Source organism: Hyperoodon ampullatus (genome assembly GCF_949752795.1).
Source record: "Hyperoodon ampullatus genome assembly, chromosome: 11".
Lineage (NCBI taxonomy): Eukaryota > Metazoa > Chordata > Mammalia > Artiodactyla > Ziphiidae > Hyperoodon > Hyperoodon ampullatus.
Genome location: NC_136924.1, coordinates 50,845,496 through 50,870,403, shown reverse-complemented (window position 1 = coordinate 50,870,403; position 24,908 = coordinate 50,845,496). Strand labels below are relative to the sequence as shown.

General features: G+C 36.2%; 1 protein-coding gene across 2 annotated transcripts in view; it reads right to left on the bottom strand.

The window, feature by feature from the left end:
• Positions 1-24,908, bottom strand: part of TMEM117 (transmembrane protein 117) — a gene marked incomplete at both ends in the record, with an annotated part of 528,632 nt that overhangs the window by 85,707 nt on the left and 418,017 nt on the right. For both annotated transcript variants that reach the window (XM_079715373.1, XM_079715374.1), the window contains one exon: positions 9,762-9,921. In XM_079715373.1, the coding sequence (XP_079571499.1) occupies positions 9,762-9,921 (160 nt within the window). The remainder of the gene's footprint in view (positions 1-9,761; positions 9,922-24,908) is intronic.

The window sequence follows — 24,908 nt, the reverse complement described above, 5'->3', positions numbered from 1 at the left end:
GTTTTCTTTAGCTAAGATCAAAAGAAGCCTGAATGATTAATTGTAATGCAAAGCATAATGCTGAAACTCTTTTCCAACCAAATTGTTTTCTTCTATCCAGACTATGTAATTTCAATATGCAAAAATATCTCACTTCAAGGGCCTTTTTAAGACTATCATAAAAATAACATGGGTCAGGAAAAAATTGTCATGCCAGAGATGAGAAAATGGATTCCTAGACATGAAGTGACTTAACCAAGATCACACTCTAAGAAATAGAGCAAAGGAAATCATAAGCAAGACGAAAAGACAAACCTCAGGATGAGAGAAAATAGTTGCAAATGAAGCAACTGATAAAGGATTAATCTCCAAAATACACAAAAAGCTCATGCAGCTCAATAACAACAACAAAAACAACCCAATCAGAAAATAGGCTGAAAACCTAAATAGACATTTCTCCAAAGAAGATATACAGATTGCCAACAAACACATGAAAAGATGCTTAACATCACTAATCATTAGAGAAAGGCAAATCAAAACTACAATGAGATATCACCTCACATCGGTCAGAATGGCCATCATCACAAAATCTACAAATGATACATGCTGGAGAGGGTGTGGAGAAAAGGGAACCCTCATGCATTGTTGGTGGGAATGTAAATTGATACAGCCACTACAGAGAACAGTATGGAGATTCCTCAAAAAACTAAAAATAGAATTACCATATGACCCAGCAATCCCATTACTGGGCATATACCCAGAGAAAACCATAATTCAAAAAGAGTAATGTACCACAATGTTCACTGCAGAACTATTTGCAATAGCCAGGACATGGAAGCAACCTAAATGTCCATCAACAGAGGAATGGATAAAGAAGATGTGGCATATATATACAATGGAATATTACTCAGCCATAAAAAGGAACAAAATTGGGTCATCTGTAGAGACATGGATGGACCTAGAGACTGTCAGACAGAGTGAAGTAAGACAGAAAGAGAAAAACAAATATCGTATATTAATGCATATATGTGGAATCTGAAAAAATTGGTATAGATGATCTTATTTACAAAGCAGAAATAGAGACACAGGTGTAGAGAAAAACATATAGATACCAAGGGGGAAGGGGGGTGGTGGGATGAATTGGGAAATTGGGATTGACATATATACACTATTGATACTATATATAAAATAGATGACTAATGAGAACCTACTGTATAACATAGGGAACTCTACTCAGTCCTCTGTGGTGACCTAAATGGGAAGGAAATCCAAAAAAGAGGGGATATCTGTATACATATAGCTGATTCACTTTGCTGTACAGTAAAAACTAACATAACATTGTAAAGCAATTATACTCCAATAAAAATTTTTTTTAAAAAAGAGAAAAGAAATAGAGTCCTGGCTCTAGTCTATTGCAGAAGTGTTACCTTCATTCACCAAGCTTCCTGCCACATGTCAAGGGCTTTGCTTTGGACATTACTTGTGTATATTACTTAATTTGATATGCACAATATTACAAGGTCCGAAAAATGTATGGGCTTTGGAGTCATACAGTTCTGTTTTTTAATCCCCATTCTGCTGAAACCAGACTCTATCTGTGTACCTTGGGCAATTCCCGTCTTCATTTGTAAAATTATAGATAATAACAATATGAATCCTGTAGGGGGGTTTGAGAAGATTAAAAAAGATATAGTGTGTCTAGGCATCCAGGTCATAGTAAGTGCTCAGTGAATGCTAGCCTTTTACATTTCTTTCTGCCTCCCTGCTTCCTTGTCTCCCTCCATCCCTGTTTTCTTTTTAGTCCAGTTATGTTTCCATTGCACAGTCTGCCCCTCTTCAAAGCTTGTTCCTCATTTCCACTATGAAAGGTTCTCACTATGGTCTCCTAGTATTAGATCCAATCTCTAGTCTAACTAGACTAGACTGGAGTTTGAACCACTTGCTGCACAGTATTTCTTGCATGTTCAAATCCAGAGTTAATGGACCTTTGACTTAGAAACTACCTGTCAGATGGTCTCCACTAGATTTTGATCTCTCAAGGCTGCACCCTTGAAAACAACTCCCACTACGGGAAGAGTGTGGACAGCAGGTATACCAAACACAGGGGAGCAGGGAGAAGTCTTCAAGTATCAGGTCCTGCTTGTGGGTCAACTGGTGGGGTCACATACTCTTCATTACCTCCTCCAACAAACCTATAAAGCCCTGACCTGAAGTATAATACTCTGTTTGAAACCTGCCCCAGTGAAGCTGAGGGCCTGAGGAAATGACCGACCATGTCAGTCTTCAATATTGCACTCTTTTTGTCATGTACACTTGATGCAATAAGTGGCAACACTACACAAGACATCCAGGGAGAACCATGATACACACACACAAAGATGGGATGGAGGCCAGGGCTGGAAAACTCTTCCAGGATGATGATCAAGCACTGATCATTCCACAGCACCTGGAAACAATGCATCCACTGGAAAAATACTAATTTATGGGAGATCTATTTTGCTGCCTCAGCATGGCTTTGACAAAATTACTGCTCATGTGCAATAGTATAGAATTTATATCTTCACAGTTTTTTAAACATGTTCTAGCTCTTTAAAAAAAAAATACCTCAGGGTTTGAAGGATTTAAATGGGGCTAAAATTTGAATGTCTCTATTTTCCGCTCGCTTAACCAATCTTATAATTCCTTCAAGCTACATTCTCCCCACATTATCCATAAAGACTTGCGTGATCTTTCCTGCTCACAATAATCCCTCATAGAACTTACTGCCTGTTTCAAAATTGTGATCTATTTCATATGCTAAGCAGACTATTAGTTTCATTTTCGAGTGAGTGTATTTGTCACATCAGTACCCATGATTGGATGCTAAATTTTGTTTTGCCTGATAACCCCAATGCTTCCAGCTCACTCACTACCTTCTGCCAAATGTTCCTGATACCTTGGGTCACCTGCCAAGGTCTGTTCTCTGGCATCTCCTGCCCACTTGGCTGGCCTCCGTCAGGCTGCATGAACACGACTTACTGTGATAAGTCTGTCTGCTACGTGGAGACCAGTTTCTGGGACCACTAATAAATATATTGATTTATATGTGTATATATAAAAATATATAACAGTCTGTCTACCCACTGGACCAACAATGATGTCAGGAGCACAAAACGGTGACAGTAAGTAAAGTTGCGATTCAACCTCTTAGACACATATCATGAAGAGAACAGGCATTTATGGTTAATCTAGGAACTATTTAAAGGATTAACCCTTATTCCATGTCATCACGTGGGACCCATAACAGAAAGTACCATTACTACGTTTTCAAATAGGAGTGTAGACCTTGCATAAGAAAAGATGAAAAATAAATGTGAAGAGGAACTTTAAATACTTTGAAGAAAGCTATATAAAGTAATCCCAAAGCTGAAGAACATGTTAAAACTGGTGGACAGACATTTAGACAACCCTTTCTAAGTAACCTGTAAGCAAAAGAGTTGAAATAACTTATCCTAAAAATATATGACCACTTTTCAATACACTATGGCTCTTTAATTAAAATAGTTTCACACTTGTTGCTCTGCCCTATGTTCTAAAGGAACTGATTCCACTTTCAAAAATTATGACCTCAAAAGAAGTGCCCTACTAAAGTCGGGTCAACAGCGTTTTAAAGTCTACCAAGAGGCATAATGTCTATTTTTTTAAAAAACTAGTCAATCTGCTTCTAAGAATGATGCATTAAACAGAAAAAAAATTTTCGATTTTTAGATGTTACACAGTGAGATGTTTGTTGAATGTAATTTTCATAATTATTTTTTCAGTGAATTAATTCTTAATGCACTGAAATATTTTCAGGACTTTTCAGGAAATATCACCTCTCTCTACATGCTTTCCAACTAGTCCAAAGAGTCCTTTTTAACACTTAACTGAGCATTTTATTCAAATTTTTATTTGGAGATTTAATTACTATGGGATCATACTTCAGTGGATATGACCTAATCTAATAGTATTGATGGTTCATTCTCTTGCTCTTGGTAAACATTTTACTTCTTGAAAAATCTCATGTTCTTTGGCTTTCGCTTTCCTGAAATAATGTTATGTTCGTTCCTTTATTCTTTCATTCAGCAAAATATTTATGGCAAAGCTGCAATGTACTGAACATGAGTTAGCTGTGGGAATGAAAAAATACATTTCCTCTCCTTGAGCTCACATGTTACAGGGGGAAGGTAGGTATGTAGGTACAAAGATAATAGGCAGGTATATAGATAAATTACAAGAAAGAGAAGTATTGAAAAGATGTATCAACAGTGTTTTCACACATATATTCACCAAAATATGATCCTTGAATCTTTTTTCTTCTCTTTAAAAGCCTCTCTTCTAAAAGATTTCTCTCATCACCTTGAAGCACATAAAGCTATTACATATATGATGCGTATTTTATCTATATTATGTATCTATTTATATACATAAATCTAAGATATACATACACGCACACACACAAGATGATGCGAGAAGCTTTCTAGGGGAGAGGCTGTTAAGGAAAAGAAAGGTTCAAGGATTCATATATATGTACAAAACCTTCCCATAGTTACCTATAAACTCTAGCAATTTAGCTCACAACTGTGTCCACCTCCTGGGCACTTTGTTCAGCAGATGCTATCTTGATGCTAGGCTACACTGGTCCAGTTGTGAAACTGAAGAATTTTTTAATCTCCTTACACCAGTCTGCCAGAGTTCAGTTATGTAAAGCATTTATGAGAAACTTGACCATAGATATAACTTCATCAGCCTCCGTGGTCATCACCACTGCCTGGCTCCTGCACTAGTTCCTGCCTGTTTCCATCTTTCTGGCTTCTCACCTCTCCTCCTCCATGTCCTCCTCTCTCTTCCCTCTCTCACTTTCTCTCTTCTTGTCTAGTAAAAAGCCCAGAATGTTCTTTAGATTATGAAGAGAAACTTCCTTCTTCTGAAGCCTTCATATCAGCAAATAGATCCTGGCAGCGTGGGTTAGTTGAATTTAAAAGTGCGAGGTAGGAATTTTTACTTTCTACCTGAACCATTCATCTAAATAAAGATAGTCTTTCTCAAATGTCTCTACTTTTCTACTCCTATTTATTCTATTAAACTGTGACTTCCTCTCTGCAGCTACAAACTCCTGTGCGGTGTGTCACTGATCTTTGATCTCCCTTCCCCCTGTCCCCCGTCTCCAGCACCGGGTGCAGTGCACACTAGAAATGAATCTGTCAACATTTTCTGAACTTAATGGAACAAAACTGATTCTTACCTTGATGATTATGATACTACTCCCAGCTAGAAAATTTTTCTTGTTCATTGCTCTGCCTTTTCAAATTCTAGCTGCCTGTCCTTCTAATCTAATCTCTTCTCTGAAGCTTTCCCTTACTACGGTGGCTACACGTCTACACTGCTCTCTCTCTCTCTTTTTTTTTTTTGGTGAACTCCTAAGACATATTTTTGTTCTTTGCTTACTCTATAACATGTTTTTTTTGTTTTTGTTTTTGTTTTGCGGTACGTGGGCCTCTCACTACCGTGGCCTTCCCCGTCGCGGAGCACAGGCTCCGGACGCGCAGGCCCAGCAGCCACGGGTCACAGGCCCAGCCGCTCCGCGGCACGCGGGATCCTCCTGGACCGGGGCACGAACCCGCGTCCCCTGCATCAGCAGGCGGATCCCCAACCACTGCGCCACCAGGGAAGCCCAACATGTTGTATTTTTAATTCTTATATGTCTTAGGTATATCTTTTCTTCAATCTAGCAGAAAAGATGAGTAGGTGGGATAGAACTGAAATTAAATACTTATGCAAGGAATTAAAGGAGTATATAAAAGTTAAGTGACATAATTATAAATATTAAACGAATTTGAGATAAGATTTCCTCAGAGGGAAGTGTTCTTTACAATTTACTTCTTATGTTCTGTAGTAATGTGTGATGTATATGAGTCATGTTATACTTTACTGACAACTGTTTATGCCTTAGTTCTAGTGAATTTCCTAAAACTATAGAAATATGTGATACAACAAATAGTTTTCACAATAAACATACAAAAATTCTATTTAAAATATTCATAAAAATAAATAATTGCACTTTCTCTAAAAGTATTCAGAATTGGCCTACTAATTTTGTTAAAATAAAATCTTTACAGCAGTAGTATCATATTCTAATGGTTTCTTTTCTTTTTTTTTTAACCAAACATTAACATCTCTTTCAATCATATAAGTTGAATTTTCCTACCATTAGAAAAGCCTAGGGTCTATTGCTTTTAAATCACTTAATTCTGAGGGAAAACCTTTCAGTAAAACTACTGCCTCCATTTCCACCAATTTTGCTACTTTTCTATTGTTCTTTTGTCTAAAATATGTGAATATAAAGTGGATTAGATCAGAGTTTAGCTGGTTATGGATTTGTTAGGACATTTGTATTAGATATTTGTAAAAAGCTTGACTATATATGGCTTCTGGAGCTGTTTCCTTAAATTCACTCTCTTGGGCTTCCCTGGTGGTGCAGTGGTTGAGAGTCCGCCTGCCGATGCAGGGGACACGGGTTCGTGCCCTGGTCCGGGAAGATCCCACACGCCGTGGAGCGGCTGGGCCCATGAGCCATGGCCGCTGAGCCTGCGTGTCCGGAGCCTGTGCTCCGCAACGGGAGAGGCCACAACAGTGAGAGGCCCGCGTACCGCAAAAAAAAAAAAAAAAAAAAAAAATTCACTCTCTCACCACATGCACTAGTTCCTTGCACTTCAACATGATGCTCCCAGAGGGGGACAGCAGTTGCATGTGACTCAGTGTTGAAATGCCACTTCTTTATCCTCATCAAGCAGTTATTACTCTGGGCCTATTGCCACCCATGTAAGGCTCTGTGCTAGAGAGGCTCCAGGGATATATCATTATAAGCTATGGTTTCTGCTCTATAGAGCAGGAAAAGGTGAAATGCTGATCTGCAGTTCAGGTAAAATGTGCTGCAGGACTTGCAAGGAGGAATTCATCCCCTGGCTTTACTGAGGGCATTGGAATGGTCTTCAATGGTAAAGTCTAAATGAGCAAAGCAGGAGAGAGACACAACCTGAGGAGGAAACAGAGGCTCACAGACATCCTGAAATAAGCATGCTGTGGTTGGGGCCAAGCAACAGCCCTCAGGGCTGGGTAGAGCCAGAGCACAGAAGATACGGGAGAAAACACAGCCAAGGGCAGACCGCGGAGAGCCCTGAGAGAGAGCTCCTGGAGTCTGGACTTCATTCTCGGACAATGGGAGTCACTGACAATATTTTTGGTTGAAAAGTGACATAAACAGCATGACATTTCAGCTTGGAAGCTTAGGAAGGTGAGCTGCGTAGGGCGTGTGGGGCAAGGGGACATCTGGAGGCAGAAGGTTTCACTGGAAATTATTTTACAGTAGTATAGAGGAGAGCCAGGACTGGAATGGTGGCAGAGAAATGAGCAGGAAAGGTATGGCTACAAGAGACGTAACAAACGATGAATCGATAGGCCGGACTGGCTGACCAGGTGTTGGGGGAGAGAGAAAAGGAGTTAACAGACCTACTTTGGGGGTCCCATTTTCAACTCCTCCTTGTATTAATTTGGTTTTTGAGGCCCAAACCCTCCCCCTTTTTCTCTGGGACTGCTTCACCCCCAGTCAGTTCACAGATGGATGCAGGACAATCCAGTCCTGGCTATTCCTTCCCTGGAATCCAGAATTAGACCCGACAGCCAAGAGTGGTCTCCCTCTGAGGTGTTGGCTGTGGCCATTTTCTTCTACATGAACTGGAAAGCTGAAAAAGCTGCTTTACAGTAAGAGAGGAAAAGAAAGCAGAAGTGAAAGAAAAAAAGATGAGAGATGGAGAATAAGAGCTAGGACAGGGTTCCCTGTTACACTTTAGTCTCTGTTTTCATGTGTCCCTAAAATGCTACTGCATCCCTCCTCTTTAATTCTGCAGGGCATCCTTATAATGCAGTAATACATTTCCCGCTTTATTGTAGCCAAAATGGTCCAAACTGATATATTCCTCAGCAGGGGCCCTCCATCTTCAGTCAAGTGCTGCTCTGGCCACTCTGTAAACACTTCAGTACTTTACTGACTCCACATTTTCATGCCATTTCCTTCATCTAGAATGCCTTTCCCTTCTAAATCCTGCTGACTCTGCCTGCATAAATCCTGACTATCCTTCTTCCTTCCATCTCTCTTTATGAAATACTTTTTGAGTGAGTCCATAATATCTGCAAATTTTAATGTTACATTTTCCCACTTCAAGTCCCTGATTTTAGTGAACCCATTGCAAGAATAATTAAAACTATATAAAGAGGGTAAAAGACGGTGGATGGTAGTAGGAAATCAGGAAATTTATGCTCTCACATATACAAATTTAAACAACTTAAAAGATAATGGTCTACTTGGCTACTAATACCTTTGACTTTAAGATGGGTTCAAAGAGGTACCAGTAGGCCACTTGGCCAAAGCAGATACTTTACATATAATAGTATGTTAGTTAGGAGGAGTATTAGATGAAAAAAGATAAAATAGCCTTTAAAAAGTAATGCATGACATTATTGCATAAGTGCTATAAATTCAATTTTATAAATATCCAGAGGAGGTCCTATAGCAAGCGAGAGACAGATATGGAACCTTGCCAATGCTTCCTTACTCAAAGTCCAGGGCTTTCTTCACTATGCTAAACTATCCCATGGGAAATAAAAAAGAAATACATCAATTTTTAGATGAGACAAAGAATTCAATTTCATTTAATTTTTAAAAACAATATGTATTTTAAATCATCATCTATTAAAATAATAATATACTCTAGGAACCATCTTGAGCCTCTCACACCTCGGCTATGTTATATGCCAAAAAAATCCAAAAACCAAAACAAAACAAAAACACGCCAGATTGTTATTCTCTTTTAAAACACTAACACTAAAACACTTAATCTCTTATAAAGGCCTCTCTTTGCCTGTAGCAATGAGAAAACCAATCTGCTATCCTGTGAAATCTCACATAAATTCAGAACACAATGAAGTTTACTTTCCCTTCAGCAATGGAGCCTTTGTTCTGGTCACTTACAATGCCTCTGAGAGGAAAACACAAAATTGCCTTATGAAAGCAATAAGAAAATGTCTAGCAAATGGATGGGTATTTAATGAACAAGATAAAGTGCCAAGTAATAGTTAATGTCTCTTTCCGCTCGATTCAAAGGAACACCCCTAAGACCCCAAAGCATTCACACCAGAAGATTACACGAGTAGCACTGATGAGCACGATGCCATTGTTGCTAAGCAGGGCAGAAATATTGTTTACATGAAAATGGAATGATCTCTCGTTAATACTGAAAGAAAGTGATAATTTCCATAACCAGAAAAAGCATTTTTATATTATTCCATTTCAACTGCTCTAAAACCCTAAGTTGCTTTGGCAATTGCTTATCCCTGTTTTGTTGGCTTATATCATCCTCATCTCTGCAGCTTTCCATTTACTAAATGACAGGCGTTTTTTTGTTTTGCTTTGTTTTGTTTTTTTCCCTGAAGCTTTGGCAAAAATACCACAACAATTCTGTATGGTTTCCAGGGGCCACCTTTCAATGGTCATACAATGACTTTTTGGTGCCCTTCTCACAAAAGCCCAGTTGGTTTATCCTCTCAGTAAAATTGCTGAAAATATGATCAGAGAAGGCTCCATTTATAGCAACTGTAAACTATGCATTTCTTTAGCTTTATGGAGCCTTTCACTGTATAGTGTTTGTTTACTGAGAACAAAGCATGGAGTGGCTTCAGTGAGAGGAGGAAAATACAAAGCCACTTACCTGCATTACAATAAGGAGGTCAAAGACCAAGATGAAAGAAGCCAGGAAGGCTCTGGAAACTTCATCACTGGGCAAAAATCCCCGATTCAGCTTGTCCCAGCTGATCCAGTCAGTTGTAATGACAAGTACAACCACAGATGTCAGAGTGAAAAGAACCGTCCTGAAAGGAACAAGACACTCAGTAAAAAACATTAGACGTAATAATATAAACAGTGCAGAATGCATGTGGTCTGTTGTATTAAAAGTCTACCCCTTGCCAAGTACCTATCCTAAGGCATAGTCACCAAAGGAAGATGAAAAAAGAAGCAAATTAAGAGCTTTCTTTCAAAAGCAATTAGAAAAAGGTTTGACAGCATCTCTTCCAAGATTTTCCCTAAATGGCAATAAGGTAATGGTTATAGAAAAAATAGTTAACAATAAAATATTACAAATAATCTTGGTTAGTGCAATATATGTCCCAAAGAGAGCATTGGTTGTAACTCTCATTACACGTACATTGTTTTACTGAGGGTGGTGAACAAAACATATATAGGAACATAAGGCAGATGGGTAAGGAAGTCTTTGGATTCCATGGTTATTCTACAGAAGAGAGGGAAGATAGACTGGTCCCTTCATTATTCCCTAGCCTGATGAGCTCTGTAGAGGAATGACCTCTACGTGCCAACTGCATAGCCTCTTCTCCTCATGGTACTCATATAATAGATATCTTGTGGCCTAGTGACCTGTCCAGGTCACACCATGTCTAATCCTCCATCCATCGTTATAAGATACTACGGGCCTGAGATTTTTCTCTTACTTATTTTTGTAGCTCCTGTAAAATCTTACATAATTATATGCAGATGGAGTTCAAAGAATGTTTGTTGAAACTGTAACAATTATCAATTAAGCTTTTTATAGAAATCAAAAAATATTTAAATTAGTCTTTAATATTGACATTCAAAGTAAATCTGAAATCCGGGCAGTGAAAATTCAATCTGCCAGAGAATTGTCCATAATGTTGTAAAGCCTCTGCTTTCAGAGCTATATTTGTATATAGAGATTGTTTTGAATTATAAAAAGGAAAATAAAGAACAACAAATATTTTGAAAATAATTTTAATGTAAAGGAATAAATAAATAAGAGAAAAGAAAAATGGAATAATATGAATCATCCTGGAATTCTCTTAACAATTAAACAGAATACAAATTTCTAAACTGAAATTTTGGCTTTCCTTTTCACAACTTTTTATTTGGAACAAGTTATACTCTGATAAAATAAGTATAATGAACTCCTCTTTAGATTTTTCCCCCATGAATAGAAAAGATACATTTTTTTAAATTTTGGAAAATAAAAATTTTTTAAAATTTACTTATTTTATTAAAATTGCAGACTCTCAAAAGAATTTGACTCATGATCTCCAAAACATAAATTAAAAATTATCTTTGCTACTGTTTAGAATATCTTTGAGCATTTCCAGAAATTCAAATGGATTAAATGAGCATGGGAGAAATCCGAAATAATTATTAAAATACAATAGAAAGAAATTGCAAATATTATATAGTCAAACATAAGAATATTGGAATTTTAAAAAAAATTTTCTCCAGGTTAAGTTGATTCATTTGTTTTTGTGTTTTTGAGTTTGAGAAACTTCAAGGAAATTTGAATGCAATTACCACAATTTCTTTTGTCAACAAGGAATATAACAACTTCCATGAAGAACAGATAAATATTGACTATTCTTTGAATCTCCTTTTGGTAATAAGGGTACTTCCTCATCACTCTTGGCTTTTCGTATGTGTGTTTCACAAGGATGCTATGAATATATATAATTCTTCAGGATGTACTGTATGACCGTACAGGTTGGTAAATGGTTGGGATCCCAATTCTCTCAAGCTCCCCCTTCTTTTCCTCCCCAGCTTCCTTCACAAGGCCCCACACCTTCCTGTTATCCAGCACTACAGGGTGAAGTCTTGGTGAAACATGGGTACTCCAGCACCTCACTCCAACTCTATGGCCGGCATCCATCCTATTGGTTCAAGCCTGTGGTTGACAGGTTAGTATTTTTTTGGGTTTTTTTTTTTTTTTTGATGTGGACCATTTTTAAAGTCTTTATTAAATTTGTTACAATACTGTTGCTGTTTTTTTTTTTTTATGTTTTGTTTTTTTGGCCCCGAGGCATGTGGAATCTTAGTTCCCCAACCAGGAGAAAATGAACCCATGCCCCCTGCGTTGGAAGGCAAAGTCTTAACCACTGGAACATCAGGGAAGTCCTGACAGGTTAGTATTTTTAATACCATCCTTGCATTTTCCCCAAGAGCTACCTGGAAACTTCTTTTTGTGAAGACAGATGATTACATTGGAATTCATACTCTAATGTTACTTTGTTGGTCTAAATATGTAAACTGATACTGTAAAATTAAATACTAATGCAGAGGAATATTTTTAGGTGACAAAATCTGAGATTTTGGAATAAGCGTTTGTTGAGCAATCACAAACCTCATCTGTTGCAAGATTTATAAAGTAGTTATTCTTTTTTCAAAATTTATTTTATTGAAGAATAGTTGCTTTACAATGTTGCATTAATTTCTGCTGTACAGCAAAGTGACTTAGTTACACATATATATACATTCTTTTTCATATCCTTTTCCATTATGGTTTATCACAGGGTATTGAATATAGTTCCCTGTGCTATACAGTAGGACCTTGTTGTTTATCCATTCTATATATAACTGTTTGCATCTGCTAATCCCAAGCTCCCAATTCATCCCTGCCTTACCCCCTCTCCCTTGGCAACCACATATCTGTTCAAAGGAGTTATTCTTATTCATGCTAACAATTTCATTGTGCATAAAGTCATTAAAATTAATCATTAAAACTCTTTGGTAATTAGAATTTATCATAAAGCCTGTTGTATAAGAGCTTCCTGAGATCAAATTTGCACCAATTCATGTCTTAGATGTTTGCTTTATTTGATACATTTCATTTATCCAATATATAATAATACTCTTCCTAAGACCTATTCATAGGTGTTTTCCTGGCTTTATTAAGTACTTCTGTTTTGACAAAGAGTATTGCTACAGATCTTAAGAAAAAGTTACTGGTAATATTTTATTACTCTAAGGGGAAATTAAAGGAGGTATTCAGCCCTATATTTTATAGTTAATACTACAAAAAGAATAAAAATGGCAATCATTAAATATGAATGCATATAGCTCAGAGAAAGGGCTGTAAAAATAAGTCAAGAGAATGGAAAAAAGAAAAGGAAAAGGGGGGCCAAAATATATTAATTGGTCATTCCACCTCCAAAATTATATTCAGTGCCTTATCTAGATATAGGTATGGAAGTAAATGTATTGCTTGTGGTTTGTTTTTCTGAGCCACATCTTGTAAAATTGATAGACTTTACCATGCTATGATAATTCAGTTAAAACACCAGTTTAAAAGAACCATGACTCAATTACAAATTACTGTTACAGTCATATGCCACTTGTAATGTGTCAGGGTCTGGTATAAGAGCTTTACACAAAATAGTATAATGCTTACTACAAGCCTACTGTCACTACCTCCAATTTACAAGTGCAGAAACTGAGTCACAGAAAGTTCAAATAACTGGACCTGAGTTAAAAACTTTATACGTTATATAAGATATAAGATGATTCAAACCTAGGCTGACTCATGACAATATGTGTCACAACCATTTTACGTATTGTCTCTCATAGGAAGCACTTGATTTTACACTCTTGTTACTAGGTCTGTAGCTAAGATTTCACTTATTTTCCTTTTTATTATAAGTATAATGTTGGAAAACTATCATCCAGGTGTACTTAATATTGAAAAGTAAAACTCAGAGACTCTGACAAGGACTGACAGGAAACAGTTAAAAGGGATATTTTCATGGCAGTGAAAATGGAACTTCAGGGATGCTAACCATCAATGCAATACCCTTGGGTTTTTATTGAACCAGTATGGTTGAAAAGATGTTTACTCTGGATCACGATTCTTGGGAGTTTCAGTTTCTCTTTTTAAATAGCATCCAATTAAACAATTATCTGGATTATTTCCTTTCAATATGCAGCCAGCACCAGCAGGACATCCTGGCTCATCAATTCTACTGTCTCTGGTTTCTGGCCACCAGTCAAAGGGAAAGAACTCATACATAATTATCAGCTCGAGTGGTTAGTCTCACTTCCCTGTTTTCATATTTCCAGTTTGTTTGCTTTTCCTCAATTGTTGCTAATTCCTCTTAGATTAATAGGAATTAGAATGTGAGACCAAGAAAGGTTAACAGAGCTTTTTTAATTCACTGCTTCCCAATCTCTGGGCTGGGCTCCTGGGAACCACAGAGTTGTTAAGAAGTGTGAATTTTTATGTGCACTATGAGTTGTCTGTAAAGTGATAAAATGAAATGTTTCCAGAGAGGTTAGGGGACTCACTCATGTCACACAGACTGCCAGGGACAGAACTACCATGAGAACTGACTCTGAGCAAGGACTTGCCCTGTAGTAAACCACTTTCTCTCTTTTGCTAAAAATCTTCAGATATGCTAAAAATTTTAATATCATCTGGATCTCATCTGGAAACATACTTTATAGCCTACTCAAATATCTATTGTGTATGTTGACAGAAACAGAGTAGTACATATAAATGAATCAAGATAATCCCACAGTTTGGTTTAATTCATAGTCTAAACCACTCTTTCACACTAATTTCTGGATTTTAAAAAATACTGAACTTCTATTTTAAGTAACTAAATTAGTTAATATTGCTTTTCTTATTCCAATCATAACCACTTTAAGATAGACTTATTGTATAGTTAAATAGCCTGAAACCAGGGATTAAATCAAGAGAGAGAAGAACTGGCATTAGGTTTCGATTATCCAAAGAGGGCTAACTCAGTGTTAATTTTCACACAATTTCATTTTGATTAAACCAGGCAGCAGGAATGTACAGAATCTCCTAACTAAAAGAATATATGTTGAACCAAACAAAATTGCCAAAATTTGATCATGTTTTATCCTACTAAAAATAGCAATTTCATGTGATTCAACATAATAAATATGCTTTTATGTGTTTTAATATATTAGCCATTATTCATGTTCTAAAATGTTTATAATCTTTGATTCTACTCATGAATATCATATTCCTTTCTGATCTTGCTGCACAATTACTGTGATGGTTACAGGAAGAAAAAAATCACTTTAATTTCTTTCTATAATACTTGTGTTAAAATGTTGGAACTCAATCAAAACAAGTCAGATCATGTTTCATGATTTCTCATAGCAATATAAAAATCTGCAAATCTTATTAAAAATGAAAGGTTTAATGTTATCACTACAAAAAAGAATGAATGCCCGGATCAAGATAGCAAATTTAATCTCACAATTAAGTTAGATATAGTCTCATATTTCAAAGTACGAAATACATGAAATGTGGCATGGCAATAGAATTTTAAATGATTTAATATCATAATTTCTCACCATGTGGTTTAGAGGGGAAAATACAACAAGCAGGCGTAAACAGAAGAATGCTTTCCTTCACTTTTCATTGCAAAACTGAGAGCCAGTTCAAGCATCCAGTTCCATTCTGAATACAAACTACCAGCACACAGAAGTCACAGATGGCCATGAGAGAATGCTTACACTTTCCGTTTTGCTTGTTTTAATGATCAATGTTGCCATTGCAACTCTGTTAGTAAAACAATCACCACTTGGGTCCTCAAGCCAGTTCATCCTGAAATTCATGAGTTTACTCAACATTGTAGCCTAGCTGATGAAGCCAAGAGTGCTCCTTAGAAGTCTGTAAGGAAATGGTTTTAGTGTCCTTCCAGTTTCCCACTCGTGGGATCAGGAAGCACCAAGGAAACACAAAGGTGATGTTTGCTAAGTGACCTAGGGAGGGAGCACAGCTTCTCCATGTGACTTTCATTAAGTAAATGCCACAGTCAGTTCTTGGCCAACCTGAACACACTTGTTAAGATAGGATCCCTGAGAAAGAAGATGCAGTTATTAACTTGTCTTATTTGTGGCTGCATTGGGATCTGGAGTCTATAAAGGAAATTATTAGACTCTAATGTTGTCCATTAAACTATACATTTATGTGTTATTTATCTTTATATCTGTGTATTATTCCATGAAGGAAAGTACTCTGAACACAGCAGGAGCTCAAAAAACACTGAGCAAATTGGAATGAAGAAGGAACTTGGTAACTTTTGTTCCTGAAAGGGCATGAAAGAGATGGCTGAAAAAGGCACCTCTGGGTTGGGCCATTTGGCCACACAGATTGTAATTTATGTGGACAGTGTCCTGGCATCCTAATCTATGTAAACAATGTCCCTTGGAGTTCTGCAGTGTCCAACCATTGCAACTTTATGTGGAGCCCTGGCCATTGGCAATCTTGATATAAGAGGTGGAAATGAAATGACCACATTTCTTTTAGTGGCTTGAATTCTTCTACCTATGTTTGAGTGATGTTAGTTTACTCAGAGGTTCTTAAAAGTAGCTTATTGATACAGAGCAGAGATAGTCTTGGTCAGGAGAAATCATTTTAGTTTCTTTGTGTTTCATAGTTTTAGGCGTGGAATAAAACACACTTTCTAGGAAAAAGTACTTAGTAGACTGCAAAGTCCTTAGGATTTGGGCTGTGTCATTCATTACTGATTATCAATGACCAGCACACTGTTGATATTTAAAAAACAGTATGAATAAAACAATCTATTTAACCTGATGTAGGAAATACTTTTCCCTTAACCTTCACCAAGTTCAGATACTTCTGCAACTCATGGTACTTCCTCCAGTATTTACAGAGCAAAGAGGCCTGTGCAATGCAAAATTAGGTTGCATGGACTTAATGGGCATGTTAATCCTCTGTGTCTCTTAGCAAACTCACCAGCCTAATTTTTCTTCCTAGTGAATTACCTTGTAATTACTAAATACTTCACCAATTCAGTAGAATGAAGCATACGAGATATACTCTACTAATTGTTACCCCAGGTATAAAATATTACCACAAGTTCAGTAATGAAAGTGGTAATAAAGATAAGCGTATAAATAAATGCTCATTAACTACAGATAATGCCAGCAAGAACTATACCCATTATTGTTTATTTAATGAAAATAAAATGACAGCTATGATTCTCCATACTTTTGACTTTTCAAAATGCAAAGTAGAAAATTTAAGTTAAACATACCATGTTGCATTTTTTTCCTGTTAAATTTGCTTTTTATTTTTTATTTTTATTTTTATTTTTTTTAAATTTATTTATTTATTTTTTGCTACTTTGGTTCTTTGTTGCTGTACGCAGCTCTCTCTAAGAAAAGGGGCTTCCCTGGTGGTGCAGTGGTTGAGAGTCCGCCTGCCGTTGCAGGGGACACGGGTTCGTGCCCCTGTCCGGGAAGATCCCACGTGCCGCGGAGCGGCTAGGCCCGTGAGCCATGGTAGCGGAGCCTGAGAGTCCGGAGCCTGTGCTCCGCAACAGGAGAGGCCACAACAGTGGGAGGCCCGCGTACCGCCAAAAAAATAAATAAATAATAAAAAGAGCAAAATGTTTAAAAAAAAAAAAAAGAAAAGAAAAACCAGGATCTTCTGGGGTGAGCAGGGCGAAAGTATGCTTTATTTGATTTAAGAAATAGGATGAATTTACATACTGGGTTAAAAATAAAGGTTCAGGTAAAATTTTGTGACTTTGTTGAAGCCAGCCAAGATGTTTACATAAGTCAAACCAAGACCAAAAGTATATTTTCAGTATCATTTCAAATATCTCTTGAAGAAGATGTATCATCAGGAGACTGTCCATTGGGAAGAATGCTTTCAGAACTCTCCACAAGTATCCCTGGAAGAAAGAATCTTTTCAAAGACATTGGGGACATGATATAATGGCTAGGAAAGTAGAGATTATGAACATAAAATACTTTTCTTTTATGAAAGAAGACTACAAAGTAGACCCCAGGAACAGAAAAATTCCCTAAAGTTATGCAAAAATATTTAAAGGCAATAATGTCATGTCACAATGGAAGATCAAAAAATTAATATTAAGTTTCATAAGGGACATGATTCATTCTTGAATTCTAATGGAAAAGATTTTTTAAAACATCTAAAGCTTTATGACCGCAGATACATATTTATTTTCTCTTGGGAACCTGTGAAGAATCTTTGATTTATTTATAAATAATTCAGGACCAGCTAGAAAAAATACCTCACTCAAAAATAGGGAAAGAGCATGTTGGCACTAGTGATCAGAGGACCAACTTATAAATTTGATTTAATTAAGAATAGATTGTTGGCAATTTAAAAGCAGATCATCCACCTTGTCTGGTCAACCAGTGGAGAATTTTTAAGCTACGTAAAAGTGTAATTTTATCAAGAATTTAGATAGCTCCTTGGTAGAAAAAGCAATTTCAGGTAATGTACAAGATTGAAAAACAGTGTTGCTTTTTGAAAGAGAAAGTCATATTGTAATGTATGCAAGGGCACAGAGAATTCAGGAAACTTTTATTGAGCATATAAGGCACAGACATATATTGAAGGGACATAGGAATGATCTCTGCTCTTAAGGAACTTGTCACCAGTTAAAGGATGGCAATATATACAAAACAATCAAACCCGAAGTTAAGCAAAAACCATGATGCTATGGAAGTTTTCAGGAATATCTGATTTATTTTTATTCAGGTATGAAAAGTAGCTAGGACATTTAATGAAATTAGACCTGAAAAATGAGTAGATTGCAATAGTGGAATGGATATTGCAGGCAAAAGACAAATTTGAAAGAAAATATGGAAATGGCAGTGGGTGGTAGTGAAGTATTAGGGAAGAGTGCCAGATGTTTCCAAAGTTTCTAGACTGTGTGACTAAAATGATTGTGACATCACTAATTGAAGTGAGAAATATGAAAGAAACCAGGTATGAAATATTACGAATCCTGTTTTGAACACCTTGTTGAGTTTAAGGAGCTGGTAGGACATCTATACAGGAATGAATAATAGTCAACTGGAGATAGGAATCTGGGTCAAGGAAAGATCAGGCCCTGAATTTTGATTCATTCAAATACAAGTAATTGTTAAAGACATGAAGATTAATAAGATTTTTCAGATATAAAAAGAAAAAGGAATAAAAAGAACAGAGAAAATCAAGGACAGAATCTTGAAGATCACCTCTTTTTATGGTATATCCAGAGAAGGCTGGAGGATGACAAGGCCATAGACATATGACATGATATATGAAGAAATCCAAAATAAAACAATATTATAGAAGCCACAGAGAAAGATAATTTCAGGAATGAATTTGTGGTCAAAACCCCCAAATACTACATAGAGGTTTTATGGGATATAGACTGAAGATGGATCACTGTTGAGCACACTTCTTTCTTTAACACGACTCCTTTGAAAATTGCAAACTTGGATGTAAATATAGTTTCAGATATTTTCTCTGTAAACTCAGATATGGGCCTAATTTGTGTTTTTCTCCCAGGATCTCTACTAATAAAGAGGAAGAGACAACTGAGGAAATTATTTGGGTAATCAATTTAAAACCATTTGGTTGCAATTAGCCAAGTAATTGACAATTTTATTAGAGTTTACGCAAATATCACAAGCAAAATCATTGTTTTGCAGGATGGCTTCAGTCCTGGAGGGAAGTTAAAGCACAGATTGACAAAGAGTAGAATGTAGACAATTGCAGTAATGCATGAATGATATGGTTATAATGATACAGAGGCTAAATAAAAAATATATTTGAAAGAAAAATTAATAGAACTTATGCTAAACTCGGATAATACTTATTGAAATAGGGAAGTTGGAAAGAAAGTTGGTTTGAGAACAGACTATGAGATGGCTATTCAGAGAGCTGCAGAAACCTATATTTGCCCTGGTAGTACCCTGGGCCCTGCAAGCGGGCAAAATTCTAAGATGAACTTCAATGATCCGTGACCTTGTATAATCTCCTCGCCTTGAGTCTGGGCAGAACCTATGAATACTGTGAGATAGCATTCCTGTGATTATGTTACTTTATATGTCAGAAGGGATATTTGCAGACTTAATTAAGATTACTAATCAGTTGGCCTTGGGTTAATCAAATGGGAGATTATCTGGGTGGGCCTAACCTAATCACATGAGCTCTTTAAAAACAGAGAGTTTTCTCTGGCTGGTAGCAGTAGAGGCAGTTGAAGAGATTTTCAGTGTGAGAGGGAGGTTCTCTGTTGTTGAGATGGAGGGGGTCATGGGACAAGAATATGAGAGACCCTCTAGGAGCTGAAAGCAACCCTGGTAGACAGCATGAAAATGGGGATGTCAGTCCTCTAACTACAAGGAACTGAAATCTGCCAACAACAGGAAGGAGCTTGGAAAGGACCCTGTGCTCCAGATGAGAAGCCAGCTGACAACTTGACTAAAGCCTGACCGGAGAATCCAGACACATCTTGCCAGCCCTGACCTACAGACTATAAGAAAATAAATGAGTGTTTTTTTTTTTAAATACTAAGTTTGTGGTGATTTATTATACAGCAATAGAAAACGAATATAGCTCTAGAAATTTAGGATTCTTGGGATCCTAAAATAATTGCTTATTGGACATATTTCCAAGCCACATATAGAAATGCTTAGCTCTTGAAATCTGAGATAATTAAGATCAATTAAAATCATTACCTATCCAATCTGGAAAATAAACCCAGGCTTCTGTGAAACATCTAATCACAGGAAAATGCTCACTGAATTAAAAAACCAAAATTAGCCTTAAAAAAAGTTTTGGTCCAGCTTCTTGTCTTCAAGTGCATAAATAATTGTACAGGGAAGGCTCTATTGATGTCCTTCCTTAAAACGTAACAAGAAAAAACGATGCTTTCAAAGTGCATCCAAGCATATTAAAATGCCACCTAATACCTAAATGCAATTTCTCCTAGTTAAATTTAACTATCCTTGCACTAAAAGGTTGTTAGTCAGAATCTACTCCATGAGAAAAACTCTTCATATATTTAAAAAGAAAACCTCGTCAAGGGAAAGAGAAGAACAGGCTTCTGGTCATGGCTTATAGTACTTATTTATGTGCACTCAGAAAAGTCAGTTACCCTCCCAGGATTAATTTCTTATCTCTGAACTGGTGATAATAATTATGAAGAAGAAGTAAATGATGATGTTAGCAGTTATAAAGTTTTAGATAGTTATATTACTGCACCCATATACTCAATTCTCAAACCAATCGTATGAGGTAAGTACAATTAATCACCTCGTTTTGCATAAGGAACACTGGACTTTGAGCGATTAAGTAATCCAAGAACACAAATCTATTAAATATGGAGCTTAGATTTTAAACCCACGTGTCTCTGACTTCAATGCAAAGCTCTTAGCCACTGTGCTATTCTGACTTACCTATTTATGATGTTGTGAGGAATGTATGTGAGATAACTGAAGATTTTAAATATTGTTTTTATAATTTAAATGTAATAATCCAATCATTGTTTAGTCTTATTTCTCCAAATTATTCAGCAGGTGTTCAAGGATAAAGCTACTACAAATTATCTCACTCTCAATTAGTTAAGGAAATTTTCTTTTGAATTATAAGACTCGTGTGTTTTTTTTTTTTAAATTAGAGGTGATGTGTTTAATACACAAACCCTTATTTCTCATTGGTAATAATTTGCTCTACTTTGTTTGGTAGCATTAAGTTAAAAAAGGACTACCCACTCTGGAGCTGGTTATGTGCTTGCACAGACAGAAATATCTGATTTGGCCCAATGCAGACTTGGAAAGTATCATCCATTAACTTAATGAAATTAGGTGATTTTCAAAAATTATCATCATATGATGATTAATTTCAAGAACATTTAAAGGATCTAAGGTGTGTGACTCTCTGATAGGTAGTTTTCAAAGGGAGGGTTTTTTTTCTGAAATAAATAAAATTTGGATGAATTAACTCATCCAGTTCAAACTTGTACATTTTTATTATACTTAGTCTACTGGCCCCATTCCCGAGAGCTACAGTTTAGCTACACCATCCATTCCTCATCTAAGAATGAAGGGCTCTAATGCCATTCTGCCTTCCTTTCCAGTTGAGGGATTTTAGAAGGTCATCCTTTTTTCCTCATTTCCACTGTAAGATGTTTATACTCTTTCCTGGTTCATAGATCTTTTGACACTGGTGATGCCACATGAATTTCACTGCGTGTTTGGTAACAAGATGTTGGGACTGCATGAGCCCAATAAGCACTATTACAGCATACTGGATGGGAACCTTCAAAAGAAATGCCAAACATTTACTCTTATGCCTGTGATAATAGTTCGAACTGTTCATTGTTGGATACAGGAGTCTAAAATGTTGGTACTAGCTGGTGGGGACTCTTTCTTCCTACATTCTTCCCCTTCCAGACCCCAGATGGGCCACCCTCAAGGAGAAGTGAGATGTGTATAGGAGGGGGAAGTGGGGAATGCTGCCATAGAGTTGAAGCTTAACTACAGAACAATACAATATATATAGAGAAAAAAACTCAGCCATAAAATAGAATGAAATAATGCCATCTGCAGCAGCATGGATGGACCTAGAGATTATCATACTAAGTGAAGTAAGTCTGAAAGAGAAAGACAAATACCATATGATATCACTTCTATGTGGAATCTAAAATATGATACAAATGAACTTATTTACAAAACAGAAACAAACTCACAGCTATAGAAAACAAATTTATGGTTACCAAAGGGGAAAAAGGGTGGGGGAGGGATAAATTAGTAGTTTGAGATTAGCAGATGCAAACTACTATATATAAAATAGGTAAACAACAAGGTCCTACTACATAGCACAGGGAATGATATTCAATATCTTATAAATAAACCATAAAGGAAAAGAATTTGAAAAAATGTGTCTATATATATCATATATTTATATATAACTGAATCACTTTGCTGTACAACAGAAACTAACACAACATTGTAAATCAACTATAATTCAATAAAAAAATTTTAGAAAAGAGAAAAACATGTGAAAAGAAAAACAAAGAAAATTAGTCTCTTAAAATCCCTTCTTTCTAGTACTTAAATGTATGACTTTTGATCCTGAAAGAGCTTTCTGAACCTATCTTATCAAATTGTCTTAATCTATGCTTTGCTTTTCCAGATAAGCCTTGACTAGACTCCTATGCCTGCTTGTGCCAAGCCTCAAATTCTTACTTGTTTATACTTGTTAGGGAAAGTAATTTTTCCTTTTCTACCAATAGCCTTTTTTGTCATGGTGCAGTTATGGACTTTTAGCAAATGTTAAACAACAATTAGCTAAGATAAACATCTTTTACATCAAGATGATAAACTGAGTTCTTTTGTTAACCACTCCAAATCCCATTGATGTTTTAGTGATGATCTATAAAAGGAAGTAAACCCATAGTAGCAAGGAGAACATGAGTGAGAAAGATTTTGAATTTCCAGAAGAAGGGGATAATTGGATTTAGATATATGTGACACAGAATGAAGGAAGCAGGAGCATAGGTACACACAAAGGCTTAGTAGAGAGGTCTTCATTTCAGTAAGATTCTGGGGAGCTCAAAGCAAGGAGATGGCAGGTATGAAAAGCAGGAAGAGAAGTGCCATGGTAGAATTCTCTCTATTCTCTTCTCTTACTATCCATGATTTGGGGCAGCTGTTTGAATATGAAAAGAGAGGATCTGACTTTGGTACCGGTTACGTGGTCTTCTCTGAATGTCAGATTTAATGTCATCACCTTAATTACATAATCAGTCATATTATTTGATTCTTCAGTGAATCAAACTTAAAAATATAGCATATAATTTAAAAACCATTAGTGGGTTTACAAATGTTGGGCTGAATCAATAGACAAAACATGGAAGGCAATTACAGTTCCAACAGTAAGTGTGTAATTAACCTCAACAGTGTAAAAAAAATATAGCTGATAGAAGCTTGGAGGGTGTGGAAGGGCAAAAAAGGCACAGAGAAACATGGAGCCATTATTTAAAGGCAAGAAATAGAAGAACCAACACTAAGAAAATAAATAAGAAACGCTGCAAAGACTGGGCTGGAGGGGCATTAGAAGGTGGTATAGGAGAGTAAATTTCCTATTTTTGATAGTTTGTTGTTATTACTGTTTAAACTTGATACAATTAAAAATTGTTTAGGATTATTTAAGATTAGAAAAACCAGAAGAACCAAATACAGGAAAAGTTTTAAGTGGCCAGTCTTGGGAGTGGGCCTAGAGGTGGTAATGGTTTGCTTTTAATTTTATGTCTTTTGGTGCCACTTGAATTTTTGTCTTTACCATAATACATGTATTAGTTACAGGGTAATAACATCACATAACAAACCACAAAGCCATTCTAGTTTAAATGTTAGACAGCAGAGACAGAAGAAAACTTGTCTTAGGTATCAGACCTCCATAAAGTTAATATTATTATAAAGCATAGGAGAAAGCTTCCCAATTCATTTAATGTCTGACAAAGTAACAAAATGAAAACTATGGGTCAATCTTAATATGAAATGGTGCTCTTACTAATTAAAGTTCAAGGAAATTAAAATTTAAACCACGAAGAAATACTTCCACACATCTGCTAGTGTGACAAAAATGTAAGTCTGACAATACCAAGTAGTGATGAGGATATGGAACAGTGTGAACTAAATTATAGTGTTTAAACTGTTACAACCACTTTGGAAAACCATTTAGTGTTATGTAATATAATTGAAAATGCACATACTATACAAGCCACTTCTGGGTATATACTCTAAAGAAGTTCTTGAAATGCACACTAGAATATTTCTAGCATTGCTGATCATAATGACTAACAAAAAGATAACTGGAAGCAACATTAATTCAATGGATAAGTAAATTGTCTTGTATTAATGCAAAGAAACATTCACAGTGATGAAGATGAATAACCCACAGGTACACCAACAACACAGAGGAAACTCACAGATGTAATGTTGAGTAAAAAAAGCAAGATGTAAAAGAATATATACAATCACATAAAATTCAAAAATGGGTAATCCATAATATATTATTTAGGGATGTATGTGTAAGTTTGTAAAACTATAAAGAAAATTAAATAAATTATTATTATAAAACATGAATTCTGGTTACCTTAATCTGTTTACCTCACAGAGTAAAGAACTGTAATCTAGGAGTCTGGTGGGTGGTGTGTCCCTATATTTGTTTATTTCTTGACCTAAGTAGTGGGTACTTGGTATACTG